This window comes from Labeo rohita, chromosome 24 (genome assembly GCF_022985175.1).
Source record: "Labeo rohita strain BAU-BD-2019 chromosome 24, IGBB_LRoh.1.0, whole genome shotgun sequence".
Classification (NCBI taxonomy): domain Eukaryota; kingdom Metazoa; phylum Chordata; class Actinopteri; order Cypriniformes; family Cyprinidae; genus Labeo; species Labeo rohita.
Genome location: NC_066892.1, coordinates 15,162,313 through 15,177,654, shown reverse-complemented (window position 1 = coordinate 15,177,654; position 15,342 = coordinate 15,162,313). Strand labels below are relative to the sequence as shown.

At 34.9% G+C, this 15,342-nt stretch overlaps 1 protein-coding gene across 2 annotated transcripts in view; it reads left to right on the top strand.

Annotated features, from left to right (window-relative positions):
• Positions 1 to 15,342, top strand: part of c24h8orf34 (chromosome 24 C8orf34 homolog) — a 123,536-nt gene that overhangs the window by 59,907 nt on the left and 48,287 nt on the right. Inside the window, exon 8 of one of the 2 annotated variants that reach the window (XM_051097557.1) lies at positions 14,771 to 14,897. In XM_051097557.1, coding sequence (XP_050953514.1) covers positions 14,771 to 14,897 — 127 coding nt within the window. Of the gene's footprint in view, positions 1 to 14,770; positions 14,907 to 15,342 lie in introns of both variants that reach the window. The other variant, XM_051097556.1, reaches the window with a different exon arrangement.

The window sequence follows — 15,342 nt, the reverse complement described above, 5'->3', positions numbered from 1 at the left end:
CACTCCCATTGAGAACAATTAAAAAAATACGCTAGCCTCGGGAAAAAGCACTTTGGTGGACACGTGGCCTTATTCCTCGGCTGGGATTGTGTAGAGCCCTTAATTTCTTTTCGTCTGAAGACATAAAGACATCTTAGATGACATGGGGGTGAGTACATTATTAGGAAATTTTATTTCAGGAGTGAACTAATCCTTTAAAATGTAAACAAATGACATGCTTTGGCTTTAAGAAGACTCTTGTTGATTATGCTGCGATTAATCCTGTTTTACATGATCCTGTTTTATGGCAAAGCTGCGGGTTATCATTTTGATCTGTTTCACTTTAGCCAAATGACGCTCACTTTTGGTATTTTATAGATGTGGTGCGATTGCAGTGGATTAAGTGATCAGGGCGCTGCTTTTTGTTTGTGATGTAATGGCTGCCTGCCTTGGCAGCCGCCACCACCCTCTACTCTTGCCTGACGCCAGGAACTCTTTCCAGGATGCGGAGACACAACAGTTGCCCCGGCGACGGCGTAAACAAATAACAGAGATGCACCACTGTATCCAGCATGCGTGGTGTTTGTCAGGGATGCCGGTGATGATGGAACATGCTGGTGTAAATTACAGTGATCTTCAATCTTTCATATAAAGGAGGCTTGGCTGTGGCAGCTATATGGTATCTTTGATACGCTGATAAGAGGGGAAAAAATTCCCTCATGAAAAATTATTGCTCTTATATGGCTTTTACCACACACTTGCAGATGCATTACCTAATCGCGTACAGCTGTGCCAAGACGCTGCAAGCCGCAGCTTAATGATTGATTGTGTAGGCCACAGCGAGCCATTTATTAAAACTGAATGACAGCTGAAAAGATCCAGTGAGAGTATGATGTAACCCACAGAGCCCTAGAGGATTTACAGTAGAGCGAAAACCTCAAAATATGATGTATTGTAAGAATGAACCCATAGACCTTACAACAAACATATCCAAAAATCAGACATGTAACAAACAGTGAGTCATGTTGGAGTCCAGGCGTCGTGGATATGAATGGTCTGTTTTGTAATCTTGCGATAATGTTATTCCACACACAATGCCCCTGTAAGTTTTATCTGAGAGTTTGTGCGTGTCTGTGTTCCTCTGATTTGTTTCTTGGTCCTCGTGGTGTGATAACAGGAACATCACTTCTGCTATCAACAGTCAAGCATTTTTGCAGTCGAGCGTGGCAGGTGTTTGCTGGAGATGCAGAATAAATGTAGGGGTTGTTGAATGAGTTATTGGCTTTTTGAGGGTTTGCGTTTACTTTTACCATCAAGAGATGATGAATATATCTTGCAGTTGCATGAATGAATTTTTAGGGCCAACGTTGTCAAACTGGGGTCCAGGAAAATAAAATGTCAGAAAAAAGCATAAAACCTTTTGAAAATAGGCTGTATTTATTTGATGCAGTAATACAGTAAAACTACAGTAAAAAAGTAATATTTTAAGACTCTGTAGTATTGCAATTTAAAATAACTTTCTTTTAATGTCATTTTAAAACCAAGGCTGCATTTATTTGATCAAAAATACAGTGAAAGAGTAATGTTGTAAAAATATTATTACAATTTAAAATAATTATTTTTCGTTTTTTCGGTCAGTTTTAAAAAAAAAAAAAAAAGGTCAAAAAATATTTTTTTTCATTGTGCGTTCCAATTAATCTCAGTCAAACTGCAAGTAAAAATAACTAAATAAATACAGCTAACAGACACAATAAAAACATTACATCACAATAGAAAATATGATTTTTGATAATTTTAAAAAACAGAGTTATCTGTTTTTGCAAATAAACTCTTCATATTCTGAAATGTATTGTATTCCTTTGATGGCAAAGCTGAATTTTCATTCTAACATACTGATCTGGAGCTCAAGAAACATTTGTGATTATTTTTAATGTTGAAAACAATTGAGTTTCTTTATTTTTCTATTTTATCTTTTTTTTTTTTTTTTTTTTTTTTTTTAACCGTGATCAAGATTCTTGATCGTGATCAAGCATTTACCTGAAATAGAAATCTTTTGTAACATTATAAATGTCTTTATCATCACTTTTGGACAATTTTGATCAACCTTGCTAAATAAAAGTATTAATCTGATCTTTGGATGTGCTCAGTGGTTTTAAATATTGATGATAATAATAATAATAATAATAATAATACATGTTTCTTAAACAGCAAATCAGCATATTACAATGATTTCTGAAGGATCATGTGACACTGAAGACTGGAGTAATGATGCTGAGAATGTAGTTTTGATCACAGGAATAAATTACATTTTAAAATATATTAATTTAGAAAGCAGTTATTTTAAATAGTAAAAATATGTCAAAATTTCACTGTTTTTGCTGTACTTTTGGATCAAATAAATACAGGCTTGGTGAGCAGAAGAGACTTCTTTAAAAAACATTAAAAACCTTAGTGTTCAAAAACTTTTGACTGGTAGTGTACCTGCATTTCTATTTTAGAAATCAGTTAATTTGCAAGAGGATCATTGAATTTGACCGACTTTAGCATCTAAAATTTTGTACATTTCTGCTTTAGTGAACTTTTTTCATTGCTCGTCTCTCTTCTTTTCAATGTAGCACCAAAGAACCGTCTGTGTCTTTGTATGTATCAATGATAAGTGACCAGCAGGTGGCAATGTTGTACATATCAGCTATAGATTTGAACAATCACTCCTTCATAATATAACAAACAGTTGCCATTTGTACAAAAACTGATTAAGTCATTAATACTTAAACAAGAGTGTGTGTCTCTGAAGTGTCAGCGCCTCAGAGTCTTCCCATCCTCATCAGCCTCGGCGTCGTGTGAAACGCCGCTTAATCCCATCTTTCATTAACTAGATATAAACCTTGAAAGATCATTCATCAGGTTTATACAGACGTGAAATTTTTGCAGCGCGGTAGGCAGAAGTATTTTTAGAGAACGAAAGGGGCGACCCGGGGTGGTAATTATAAACGTAGTTAAAATATTGTTTTCATTACAAAGCATAACAAAAACTGCTTTTCCCACTCACTTCAAAGTGCTGTATGTATGTGAGGACTAAACCACAGTGTTGGAACGTAGCATTTTAGTCTTAATGAAACACAAATGCGGAAAGTGTGCAAAGTCGGAGACGTCTAGAGCTTCTCGACAGCGAATTCTGTCAATTACCCGGCTCAGATAATTACGAGCTAGAGATGGAACATAAACCCAGGCAGAACTTTGAAGTAGATCGGGAAACGTCATGTCTGCATGTGTAGTCTGCGTTTATTATAGTTTACTGTGGTATGGCTGTGTGATTATGGAATCTTAAACATCATCTGAAATGTAAAAAAATAAATATATCTAACTTTTGGTGGGATCCATATAACAGTCTGAGGAACTTCATTCAATTATGAGTTACAAATGGTGTCTAGCAATCTCAGCATAAACCACAATCATTTGTGTAGACTGTCTTTGGTGCGTTAAACTACATGGAAACTTTGTCTAGAATAGTCACACACACACACACACTCTGGCCCATTGCTTCGCTTGGTGTGAACAATTACAGACAGAAATTCCTTGTCATCACTCCTGTCTTTGTTTGGATAACACTTTCCACCTCTCTCCAGGGGCTCAGCATCCCCGGCAGTTGATTTATTCCACACTGAAGGTATGCGGTGACACTACAGTAACGCATGACTGCTGCAAACGCACACTCACATAGACGCTGTGCTGCTCTTGTTTTGTCTGGATGTGTGCAGTCCGCTGGTATTTTGCTTTTTAGCGTTATCAAAATGTATTGTGCGATATAAAGGTAGCATTTGTATACTGCGTCTGAGGTAGATGAGGTATTCTATGAACTCTAAGAGATTAAACAAAACTCTTTTGTACTGTGCCTACATCTAAAATAGCATGTTTATGCTGTAGGGCCCCAGGATATGTACAGACGTAAACGTTTATAGTTTTGGCTGACGACTGATGTTGCCCTTTTTGCATTAAGCATTTAGCTCTGTTTTAAAGCCTAGTGAGCTGTTTACTGCTTTTCCTTTTATGGCTGGTTGCTAATTGCATGGATGTGTTTATATACCGTACATGGAACAAAATTTGGGTTAATATAGTCAGTTTTTATGATTTTGTGATGTAATTGGAAGGACAGATTTTTTTTTAATGTCTTTTCAGTGTTATACTATAGTGAATATATTGATATCATATCGGCTATCAGAGATTATTAGAGATTATTTGTTTATTTAATTAATCTATTTAAGTCAAAATTAGATATTTGTGCATGCTCATTTTCTCTATTGTTACATGTAGATTACCTTTGTCCTCACATTCAGATAAAGTATCTTTAAAATCTATAAATTAGGGCTGTCAGATGATTAATCGCGATTAATCGCATACAAAATAAAGGTTTGCCAAATATATGTGTGAGTGCTGTGTGTAATTATTAAGTATATGTAAATACACACAAATTAATGTATATATTTAAGAGAAATAGATTATGTACAAAATATCTTTATTTATATATAATATAAATTATATAAAATTATAATAAATACAGATACTTGTAAATATTTCTTAAATATATACATGGATGTGTTTGTATTCATATATACATAATAATTACACACAGAACATACATATATTAGGCAGACTCAAACTTTTATTTTGTATGTGATTAATTGCGATTAATCGTTTGACAACCCTACTTTAAATATCATCAACAAATCTCAAAATGGATATAAGTTTTTCATATTGTACATTATAATCTTGTGATGTCTAATTTCACATGTAGCATTTTAAATGAATAATTTCATTATTTTAATTCGTTTAAACAATATTGAATAGAAACAACTTTAAAGGCTAATATTTTATTGCATTTTTATTAAAATTACAGTGCCTATAGAAAACTATCATACCCTGTGAAAACCTTTACTTCACATTACCTTGGAAAATAAAATAAATTAAGTCTTTTATAACACTTTTTTTGAGCTGCATGTGCACATTATAACCCTCATCATTAAAAGAGTACTTCACTTCCAGAACAAAAATTTACAGATAATGTACTCACCCCCTTGTCATCCAAGATGTTCATGTCTTTCTTTCTTCAGTCGTAAAGATTATGTTTTTTGAGGAAAACATTTCAGGATTTCTATCCATATAATGGACTTCTATGGTGCCCCTGCGTTTGAACATCCAAAATGTAGTTTAAATGTGGCATCAAAGGGCTCTCAGCTGAGGAATTGTTTCCAAAAAAAAATTACAATTGACATACTTTTTAACCTCAAACGCTCATCTTGTCTAGGTCTGCATGAACTGCATGTTTTTTTTTTTCGATTCAGTACAGTTAGGGTTTGTCGAAAAACTCCCATCTCATTTTCTCCTCCAACTTCAAAATCGTCCTACATCGCTGTTTTACCTTTTCTGTAAAGGACGTTTGACCTACTTTGCATGTTCACTTTGTAAACACTGGGCCCGTACTTCTGCAGCGATTTAGGGTGATTTTGTTGTTGGAGGAAAAAATGAGATGGGAGTTTTTCGACATACCCTGTCTTGAACCAGAAAAAAAGTTCACGCAGACCTAGACAAGATGAGTGTTTGAGGTTAAAAAGTATATAAATTGTCAATTTGTTTAAAAAATAACCAACCGTTTCGCTAGATAAGACCCTTATTCCTCGGCTGGGATATTTAGAGCCTTTTGAGGCCGCATTTAAACTGCATTTTGGAAGTTTAAACTCAGGGGCACCATAGTCCATTATATGGACAGGGATCCTGAAATGTTTTCCACAAAAAAAAAAACATAGCTTTTTTATGACTGAAGAAAGAAAGACATGAACATCTTGGATGACAAGGGGGTGAGTACATTATCTGTAAATTTTTGTTCTAGAAGTGAACTACTCATTTAAAGTAAAAGAATCATTTAAAAAAAAGTCTGGAGGATTATTAAAAATTAATCAGTGAAATGCCTGGTTTGGTAAAGTGATCAGCCCCTTAGAGTATACTAGGGATGCAACAATACAGTTAGTCCACGGTCCAGTACGTACCTCGGTTTTTAACCACGGTTTTCGGTTCGGTTCGGTTCTGATATCTTGCCACTTCAGTGTGGGTTTTTTTTGGAACAAATTAACAAAATACTCCCGTAAACCTCTGTACACTAGAAAAAGCGAGGTTTAGTATACGTCTGCTTAATTTTTCTTTTGAGAGAGGTATTATTTTTTCGATTTATACGCAAAATAGAATGGGTTTCATTCATACTGGACGCCAGAGGGTGCCCTCGTGCAAAAAAAAAAAAACGCATATGCATCAAAGAAGTAGCACTAATGACGTTCCGTTTCAGCTTCTCTAATATGGATAAAAGCATCGCTATTGCTGTAACTGATTAGAAACAAGATATAACGTTAAACGTTTCGAATGACGAAATGTAAGGACAATAAACGCTTGTCTGCAATAATATATGGTTTATATTAGAAGTTATGGTTTATATAAGAAGTTATCTTACAAGGCATTATGTTTAAGTTGATTTGTGGATGAGCTTTTATGTCAATGATGCCTTAAAATGCCGCCTATGGAGCAGCACATTAAGTCAGCATGCATCCGCGAAGATAATGACCACTTTTTTTCACATTGTTCAGCTGATTAAAGGATTTAAAATACATCAGACTAAATTGAGTACATCGTTAACAAGATTATTTTCAAAGCCTTGCCACCCTCTTTGTCTTACATTGACGGCAGGCTCTAAATTCTCAGATAAGAATCACAATAAAATTTGTGTCTTCATGTCATGTCTTATTTTGTGGCTCTGCTGGATCGGCAGCTCTGGCAGATTTATTAAGGAACGGCAGTGTACCGTTTAAAGAGCCTGCAGACACCTTTGTTTCCCTCTGCGTCAGTTTGTTCCAAATGGAATAGAAGAAAAGCCCACTCTGCAGTCTCTCGCTTTACTATGGCAGGAGTTCAGATCCCTGTCAGCCCGATGAAGGACTATTCCAAGTCTTAAAGTCCACTTCTGGCTCGGGCACTGGTGCATTTGTGAAACAAGCAGCTTTAAGCCCACATAAAAGAAGAAATTAGCCAAAGCTCTGTGGGAAAACACTTACAGAAAGACTTCCAATGGAAGCCCTATTAATTAGGGTGGGATGTAATGGGCACAGTTTCTCACACACTGACCCCCTTATAGAAAATGCTTAGTGAAATTGCATTGATAATATGAGCCAATGATTTTTCATAGTCTTTCATTGATAGAGTTCGTTTGAGGTGGAAAGATATATATATTTGAGTTGCTAATAAGATTCCAATTTATTTGGATTATGCAGTTTTAACATAAACAAACAGTTAAACTTAATGTGATGCTTATTTGTCAGTCAAACATAAATTTACAAAGCTTGGTCTGCACTCAAAATGTTTTATTTGAGTTAAAGCAGGAGGTAAATACAACATTGATTTAATTTCCTGCTTTAATTAACGAAAAAAAAAAAAGTGCAGACCAATCTTGGATCAATTTTCAACATATATAGATGGAACCTATATGTTTTATCAATCAATGCTTATTTATAGAGGTCATTTAAACACAACCGAGGTTGATCATGCTTTACAATTAATAAAAAACACAGTGCAAATACTAGGAAAACAGCACAGGACCAAGGATTGATCCTTGCGGAAAACCACATCTAAAAAGAATGTTAGTAGATGCGTAACGCCCCAATCAAACAGTAAAACACCTATTTGACAAATAAGCCTCAGTAAATCCAGAATAATATACCAAGGAGTGTTAAAAGCCAGGGTGAAAAAATATATCTTAAGATAAGGTTTAAAAATACTAATAGATATGGCATGCCTGATAAAGGAAGGAAGGCTATTCCAAAGCGTTGGTCCAGTAGCAGCAAAAGCGCAATCACCACGATTTTTAAGTTTAACTCTAGGAACTACAGTATTTGTAGGCCAAGGTCACAAGATCTCAAGTTTCTAGAAGGGATATACAGAAGCAATAAATCATTCAAGTATTGAGGTGCCAGGTTAATACGATTTTAAAATCAATCTCATACTTAAAATAGAAGTTATGCTGTCATATTTTCACTTTCCTTCAAGAGGTCTAGCGGCTGTGTTCTGAACCAACTAAAGATGGGAAATGGAAGACTGAGAAATACCATAGTACAGCAAGTTACAATAATTAAGCCGAGATGTTACAAAGGCATGGATAGCTGTTATAAGATTTCTCCTGGATAGAAAGGACTTAAATTTACTGAGAAGTCGAAGTTGGTAAAAACATGACTTGACAACAGCTGAAATCTGTTTGGCAAACTTTAAACTCAAACAGGATGCCCAAATTCCTGGCACACTATGTATTATATGGTGCGAGGAAGCCAAGATCAAAATCAAAAGCACCGTTTTTCTCAGGACCAAACATAACAATTTCAGATTTGTTTTTATTTAGGTGTAAGAAATAGCTGGAAAGCCATAACTTAAGTTTGTGTAGACCAGGGGTCTCCAGACTCCGGCTGGTATCCTGCCAAGTTTACGTCCAACTTGCCTCAACACACCTGCATGGAAGTTTTTAGCATGCCTAGTAGGACCTGGATTAGCTGGTTGAGGTGTGTATAATAAGGGTTGGAGCTAACTTTTGCAGTTTGAGTTTGGAGCCCCCTGGTTTAGGCAATCAAACTGTAGCTGAAGAGAGTATTTATTATTACACTGTAAGAGTAGATATCTAGGTATCACGTATAGATGAGAAACACCTCTCTCTCTCCTTCGGCTTGCTCCCTTTATCAGGGGTCATGAAAAGAGACACCCTGTTTTTGAAAAATAGAAGTCAAGGGTAGCAAATACAGGGAAAACAACACAGGCCCAAGGATAGAGCCTTGCGGAACACCACAACCGAGAAGAATGTTAGTAGATGAGAAATGTCGAACAGTGAAATACCTATTCGACAAATAAGCCTCAGTAAACCCAGGATAATATGCTTAAGAAATTGCTGTGCAGTACTTGTTTTGCATACCAGCAAATCTATCTATGTCTGGCAGTGTATGCCTTGCATAAATGATGGCAAAAGAAAACGAGCATGGGTTGCACAGCTTAAGTTAAAATACTGTGTGTGAAATAATAATGTGCCCAGCTAACCTTGCGTCACTTCATTTCATCTACCTAAATAAATTACTCTACTTAATAAACTGAAAGGTGAATTACTGCAAAAAGACGGTCATTGTGACACTGTAAAGTAAAGTGATGAAACTATGGCGCCGTCTGCTTTTTACAACAGTTTTCGTAGGTTTAACGCTATATTATAGACTCTGAAAATATGTGATTTAGACTAGAAACCCCTGAGACTGGAAATGTTTAGCATTGTTCCAGTCGGTCGAGACTTCCACGTTCAGGAAAAAAGTGGATAGGTGAAAAGAGACACTCTATTTTCAAAAATACATGTCAAGGGGAGCAAATACAGTGAAAACAGCACAGGCCCAAGGATAGAGCCTTGAGGAACACCACAACCGTTGAGAATGAGAATTGCCCCAATCGAATAGTAAAACACTGATTTGACAAATAAGAACGAAAACACTGTAAGACACTATCACAAAGTCCTATGCAAGACTCCAGGCATGACAGAAGAAAGTTCAATCTAAGCAAGTCAAATGCAGTACATGTGTATCACATTTTAAAGGAGAAAGATTCACATATAATGTACTCACCCCCTTGTCATCCAAGATGTTCATGTCTTTCTTTCTTCAGTTGTAAAGAAATTATGTTTTTTGAGGAAAACATTTCAGGATTTTTCTCCATATAATGGACTGCTATGGTGCCCAGAGTTTGAACTTCCAAAAGGCATTTTGAATGCGTCTTCAGACGATCCCAAATGCAATTGTAAATGATCCCAGCCGAGGAAGAAGGGTCTTATTTAGCGAAACGATCAGTTATTTTCATTAAAAACATACAATTTAAATACTTTTTAATCGCTCGTCTTGCCTTTCTCTCCCTGAACTCTATGTATTCTGACTCAAGACAGTTAGGGTATGTCGAAAAACTCCAATCGTATTTTATCCCTCAATTTCAAAAATCATTTCAAAATCGTCCTACATCGCTGCAGAAGTTTCGACGCAGTCTTTGCAAAGTAAACATGGAACGAAGATCAAACACCCTTAACAAAACAATAAAACAGCGATATAGGATGATTTTGAAGTTGAGGGAGGACATGAGATGGGAGTTTTCGACATACCCTAACTGTCACGAACCGGAACAAAAACAGTTCAGGCAGAGTAAGACAAGACGAGCATATGACATTAAAAAGTATATAAATTGTATTATTTTTATTAAAATAACCAATCGTTCCGCTAGATAAGACCCTTCTTTCTCAGCTGGGATTGTTTACAACCGCGTTTGAGATCATTTGAAGCCGCATTTAAACTACATTTTGGAAGTTCAATCTCGGGGCACCATATCAGTCCATTATATGGAGAAAAATGCTGTTTTTCTCAAAAAACAATTTCTTTACGACTGAAGATGTTAATGTTAAAGGGTCATTCTATGGAAATGTCCATTTTTTTTGTCCCTAGCCTTTACAGAAATATTACACTTCAAAAAACACTTTAGGGTTACAGTTCTTCATATTTTAAAATGAAACAATATGTTATTTGAACAATTACACCTTCTTGAGCCATTAATGTGGCAATATTTGTTTTTTAATTGATTATATAGAATTCCAAGCACCACAAAACTGCTCGTCCCAGCCATGTACAGAGGAGAAGTACTTTATTTTGAGGTCAAAAACAGGTTTTTCTACCATGTAACATACAATAATGTATTCATAACTATAATATATGATGTAAATGGCATTAAAAAAAACTAAATGCTGAATAAATACTATAAAATATGTAATAAAACTTAGGGTCCCCTGGAGTTGTCACTGGTGTTACAGTTTAACAAAAAAACATTTATTTTGAAATAAAAATCACACTGATGACATCCCTTGACCTCCTACTTCCTACAGATCTATGAAAAAAAGGCCCTTGTTACGTCCACTGTCTCTTTTCAGGTATCAGAAATTTTCTCATTTATCTCATGATTTCATATGAAGTCAGTGGTGTGAACTACTTTATTGTTAGGGAACTGTAAAAAAAAAAAAAAACTAGAATACAACTGGATTAAACTACTTAATTTAATGAGTATACCACGATTGACAACATGTGGTTTGATACCTTGCAGCAGCCATATTGTAAAATGCATTTAAAAAAATATAAAATAATTTATAAAATTGTCACTGGTGTTACTGTCATTGGTGTTACCTTTCTTTTGGGTGACAAAAGTGAAGTTCAGTATGTCAGGTCTTATGTATGTCACTGGCGATTCATTGTGCCACTGGTTTTACGGTGTTATTTGTCACATGAAATTAAACATAATCTCCTTATTTCTTGCATTTTAATTATTTTTCTGTAACTCTGACGACAGGCTAAAAAAAAAGAGAAATAATAGTTCTTTGTAATAATATTTCTGGTCCTTAAATAATTGCACAAAAAAGATTTTTTAAAAATCATTAAGCTGTCATGTAGATGTATTCATAAAGTCAAAGTGTAAAATAATAATGTGGTCTAAGTTTAAATATTAGAAAAATATTATAAAATATTAAAAAATATATATAAAATATTATAAAAATAAATACATTTTAAGACATGTTGCCATACCAAAAGTGGACATTTCTGTAGAATGACCCTAAAACTCTTAATTCAAATGAATTAAAATTTTATATGCAATCCAAATGCATACATCTTTATTTAGGCCTTATATTTTACTGTATTTTTAATCAAATAAATGCAGCCTTGGTGAGACATTTCAAAAACCTTAAAAATCATGAATTTTTATATCTAATTCAATTTCGGATGCAATTAAATTCATAAATCTAAATGTATTTTTTGTGTGTGTGTAGCTGTGCTCTTTTTGCGTCTATCTCCGTGCTTCTCTCAAATGCTTCATCTCAGCCAACTCATATCAGCATTTAACAATAACACTGCCATATTGCCACAAGTGCCCCCCTCAGCGTCGAACCACACACCCCGCAGCCCAGTCCGAAAAGAGAGACTTTCCCACGACGGACAGCTGTGTTCGCTTGTACAATGCTGCGTGTATATATGAAGTGGCCTCTGGCTCTCTCTCTCTCAGCTGGATCAGACCTGCGATGATGAATGAGGCATGTAATATCACCACACTCGCTGGTATTTCACGAACAAGGCAGTGTCCGCATTCCCGTGCCAAGCGGACCTCCCTTTTACACAAACACATGCTTGCCGTGCTTGCACAGAGACTCATGGGAGAAATCTCGTGTTGACACCGCGGAGCGTTCGCACACAAAAAGGTGCGTTCGGGGGGCATTTAATCGTGACTGATAAGTTATTTCCCACCGGGCTCCTTCCCGCATCAGCAGCTCGAACAAAACGACGAGGCTATTGAGAGATGTAAAGTGAGTCGAGTAAGAGTTTCGTGGATGAATAGGCCAAGTCTAATCCCTGCCATTAGCTACACTTACTTGTCTTACAAGGTGCTTTTTTTTCGGTGTGTCCTTCCACATGCTGTCAGCTGGTTGTGCGGTCTTGGCGTAAGCGCTACGGTTGGTATATAACACCTACAGCCGCAGGCACGGGTGGGAGGCGCTGACCCCACGGGACGCGGCTCACTTTACCCCGCTGCTCTGCGTTCTTGCTGGATCATGATGTTTGTGACATGAGAACGAAACTCCCTGTGAGAAACATGCTTTGTCAAAGTGGCATTATGAAACAGATTGTTCTGGCTCTGAAATCGAGTTTAATGAGCCGTGTCAAAGCTATTACACACACACCTGAGCATACATCTATTGAATTATATAATAAATACACCAAATTGCTACAAACCGTTAAATTGGTTGTTAGGCTTGATTTAGCAATTACGACCACCTGACTATATATTATCCTTTACAGAAACCGGATTATGTTTGTATACACACATTTTACTTTATTCTACTTTAAGTAGAATCAGCAATGAACAAAAGTGATCTGTGGATTTCAAATTCCAGTCAGCTCTGCTTATTCAACTGAGCTGGGAAACTCTGGGAAACGACCCAGTTTTCACCCAGCGGCCCTGTTGCATGTTGTTGAGGAACAGCTGTAGAGTAAAGAGACGCACATCTCTCAGATCCAGCCTTCTGCACCTGTTATCTGGGCGCAGGCGACTGTGCTGTGAGCATATGCTGTGAGAGAGTCACTAGTGACCTTCCGGAGTATAGCGTTGTCCATCTCAGTGCTCTCAGCTTTGTTTATGTCTTTTAATGTATTTTCTCTCCTTTACTGTCCATCTCTCAGGCTGTTTGTAATGCTAGTAATCAGAGAGTAATGCTGGAAACCCTAAAGTGCATAATATAAAAGTTGTTTGTGCCTGTCACCTTGTGTGGAACTTTAATCAACTCAACAGATGTATTTTATTTTATTTTATTTTATTTTATTTTATTTTATTTTATTTTATTTTATTTTATTTTATTTTATTTTATTAAGGTTGATGCTTTAAGACTAAATGTGTGGGGGAAAAAAAACAGAAAGAGAAATGTCAGACTCAAACATGAATAAATTCAGTGAATTTTCTAATTTAATTTACAATTTATGATTGATTTAATGATTTGTTTAAAAAAATGTCTTTATAATAATAGTAATACATTTATAATAAATGTATCTTATAATAAATAAAAATAATAATAGTAGTAATAATAATAATAATTTTGTTGTCAATAATAATAATAATATTATTGTTGTTATTTTAAAAACATTTATATAAACAATAATCATTACAACATCAACAACAACAATAATAATAATAATAATAATAATAATAATTGTTATTATTATTGTTGTTGTTGTCATAATAGAAAAGAGAAATAAAGAAAAAAGAAAATTAATTATAAATTAATTTACAAATTAAATTATAAAGAAAAAAATAATTAAACCGTTAAATATTATATACCTCAATTTTATTTTAATAACAATGATATAAAATCAGTGTTATTTTAATACAGATATAAATCATAATCATAACAACAACAACAATGACAATAACTGTTATTATTATTGTTGTGTCATTTTTATAAAGACAAAAATAAATCGTTAAGTATTTTTATATTTCAGTGTTATTTTAATTTTAATAATGATATAAACCATAATTATGATAATATAATAATAATAATGATAATAATAATAATAATTGTTGTTGTTGTTGTCATAATTATAAAGACAAAAATAAATAATTAAATAGTTAAATATTTGTATATTTCAGTGTTATTTTAATAAAACAATCATGATAACAACAATAATAGTAATAATAATAATAATAATTATTATTATTATTATTATTATTATTTATGTTTTTGTCATCGTTATAAAGACAAATAAATAATTCAATTGTTAAATATTTTTATATTTGAGTGTTATTTTAATAACAATGATAGAAACTTTAATCACGATAATAACAAAAACAGTAATAATAGTGATAATAAGTGTTGTTGTTATTGTTATTATTATAGACAAAAAATAGATAAATAATTTTATTTCAGTATTATTTAAATGGTGATGGTGATAATTAAAATAATATTGAAATATAAAAATAACATAATAATATAAAAGTATTATTAATAATATTGTAAAAATGTAAATTGTGTAAATGTGTTATTGTTATTTTTACGCACACCTCATCAGGATCTTTGTGACTCCAAACAGAAGCAATCTGATCATAGCCTGAGGGTTAAAATCATCAACAGATTTTGATCTGTCTCTATCTCTGTCTCTGTTTCTCTCAGAGGATCTGGATGACCTGCGAATGGAGGGGGTCACCGGCCTGTTGCCGTCCGGCAGTAAGTTCAGCCAGGGCCGCAGCTCCTACTGTTCGGAGCCCCAGGCCAAAGTCACTCTCAACATCTGCTCAAGGTGTGCAAGGTAAATATTTACACAGCTCAACATTTACCAACAGCTCTCTTCTCAATGACTTCACCACACAGCAAGAGCCGCCCCTCAACCTGCACACCTCCATTTAACAAGTCAAGCGGTGCACACAATGTGAAGAATGTCATCGTCTGGTCCGCCCTAGAATGCACTGTCATATATCTTAGTCAAGTCACGAGTCACGTATCCTGACCTGTGTTTGCTGAGGGACCGCAACCGAACCCCTTTCAGCCGGATATGAGGGCCACACGCAGCATTCCAGCAATCTAGAGTTAAAGCTCTGAGAGCTAAAAGTGAATAAATACATGCTGAGGTCATGCACAACATTTATCTTATCAAGGTGATTATGACGTGTGCAGATATCTTAAGTTATCTGGAAGTGTTTCTTCAACTATGGGCATGTTTGAAAATTCCAAAAAAGGACACCTTT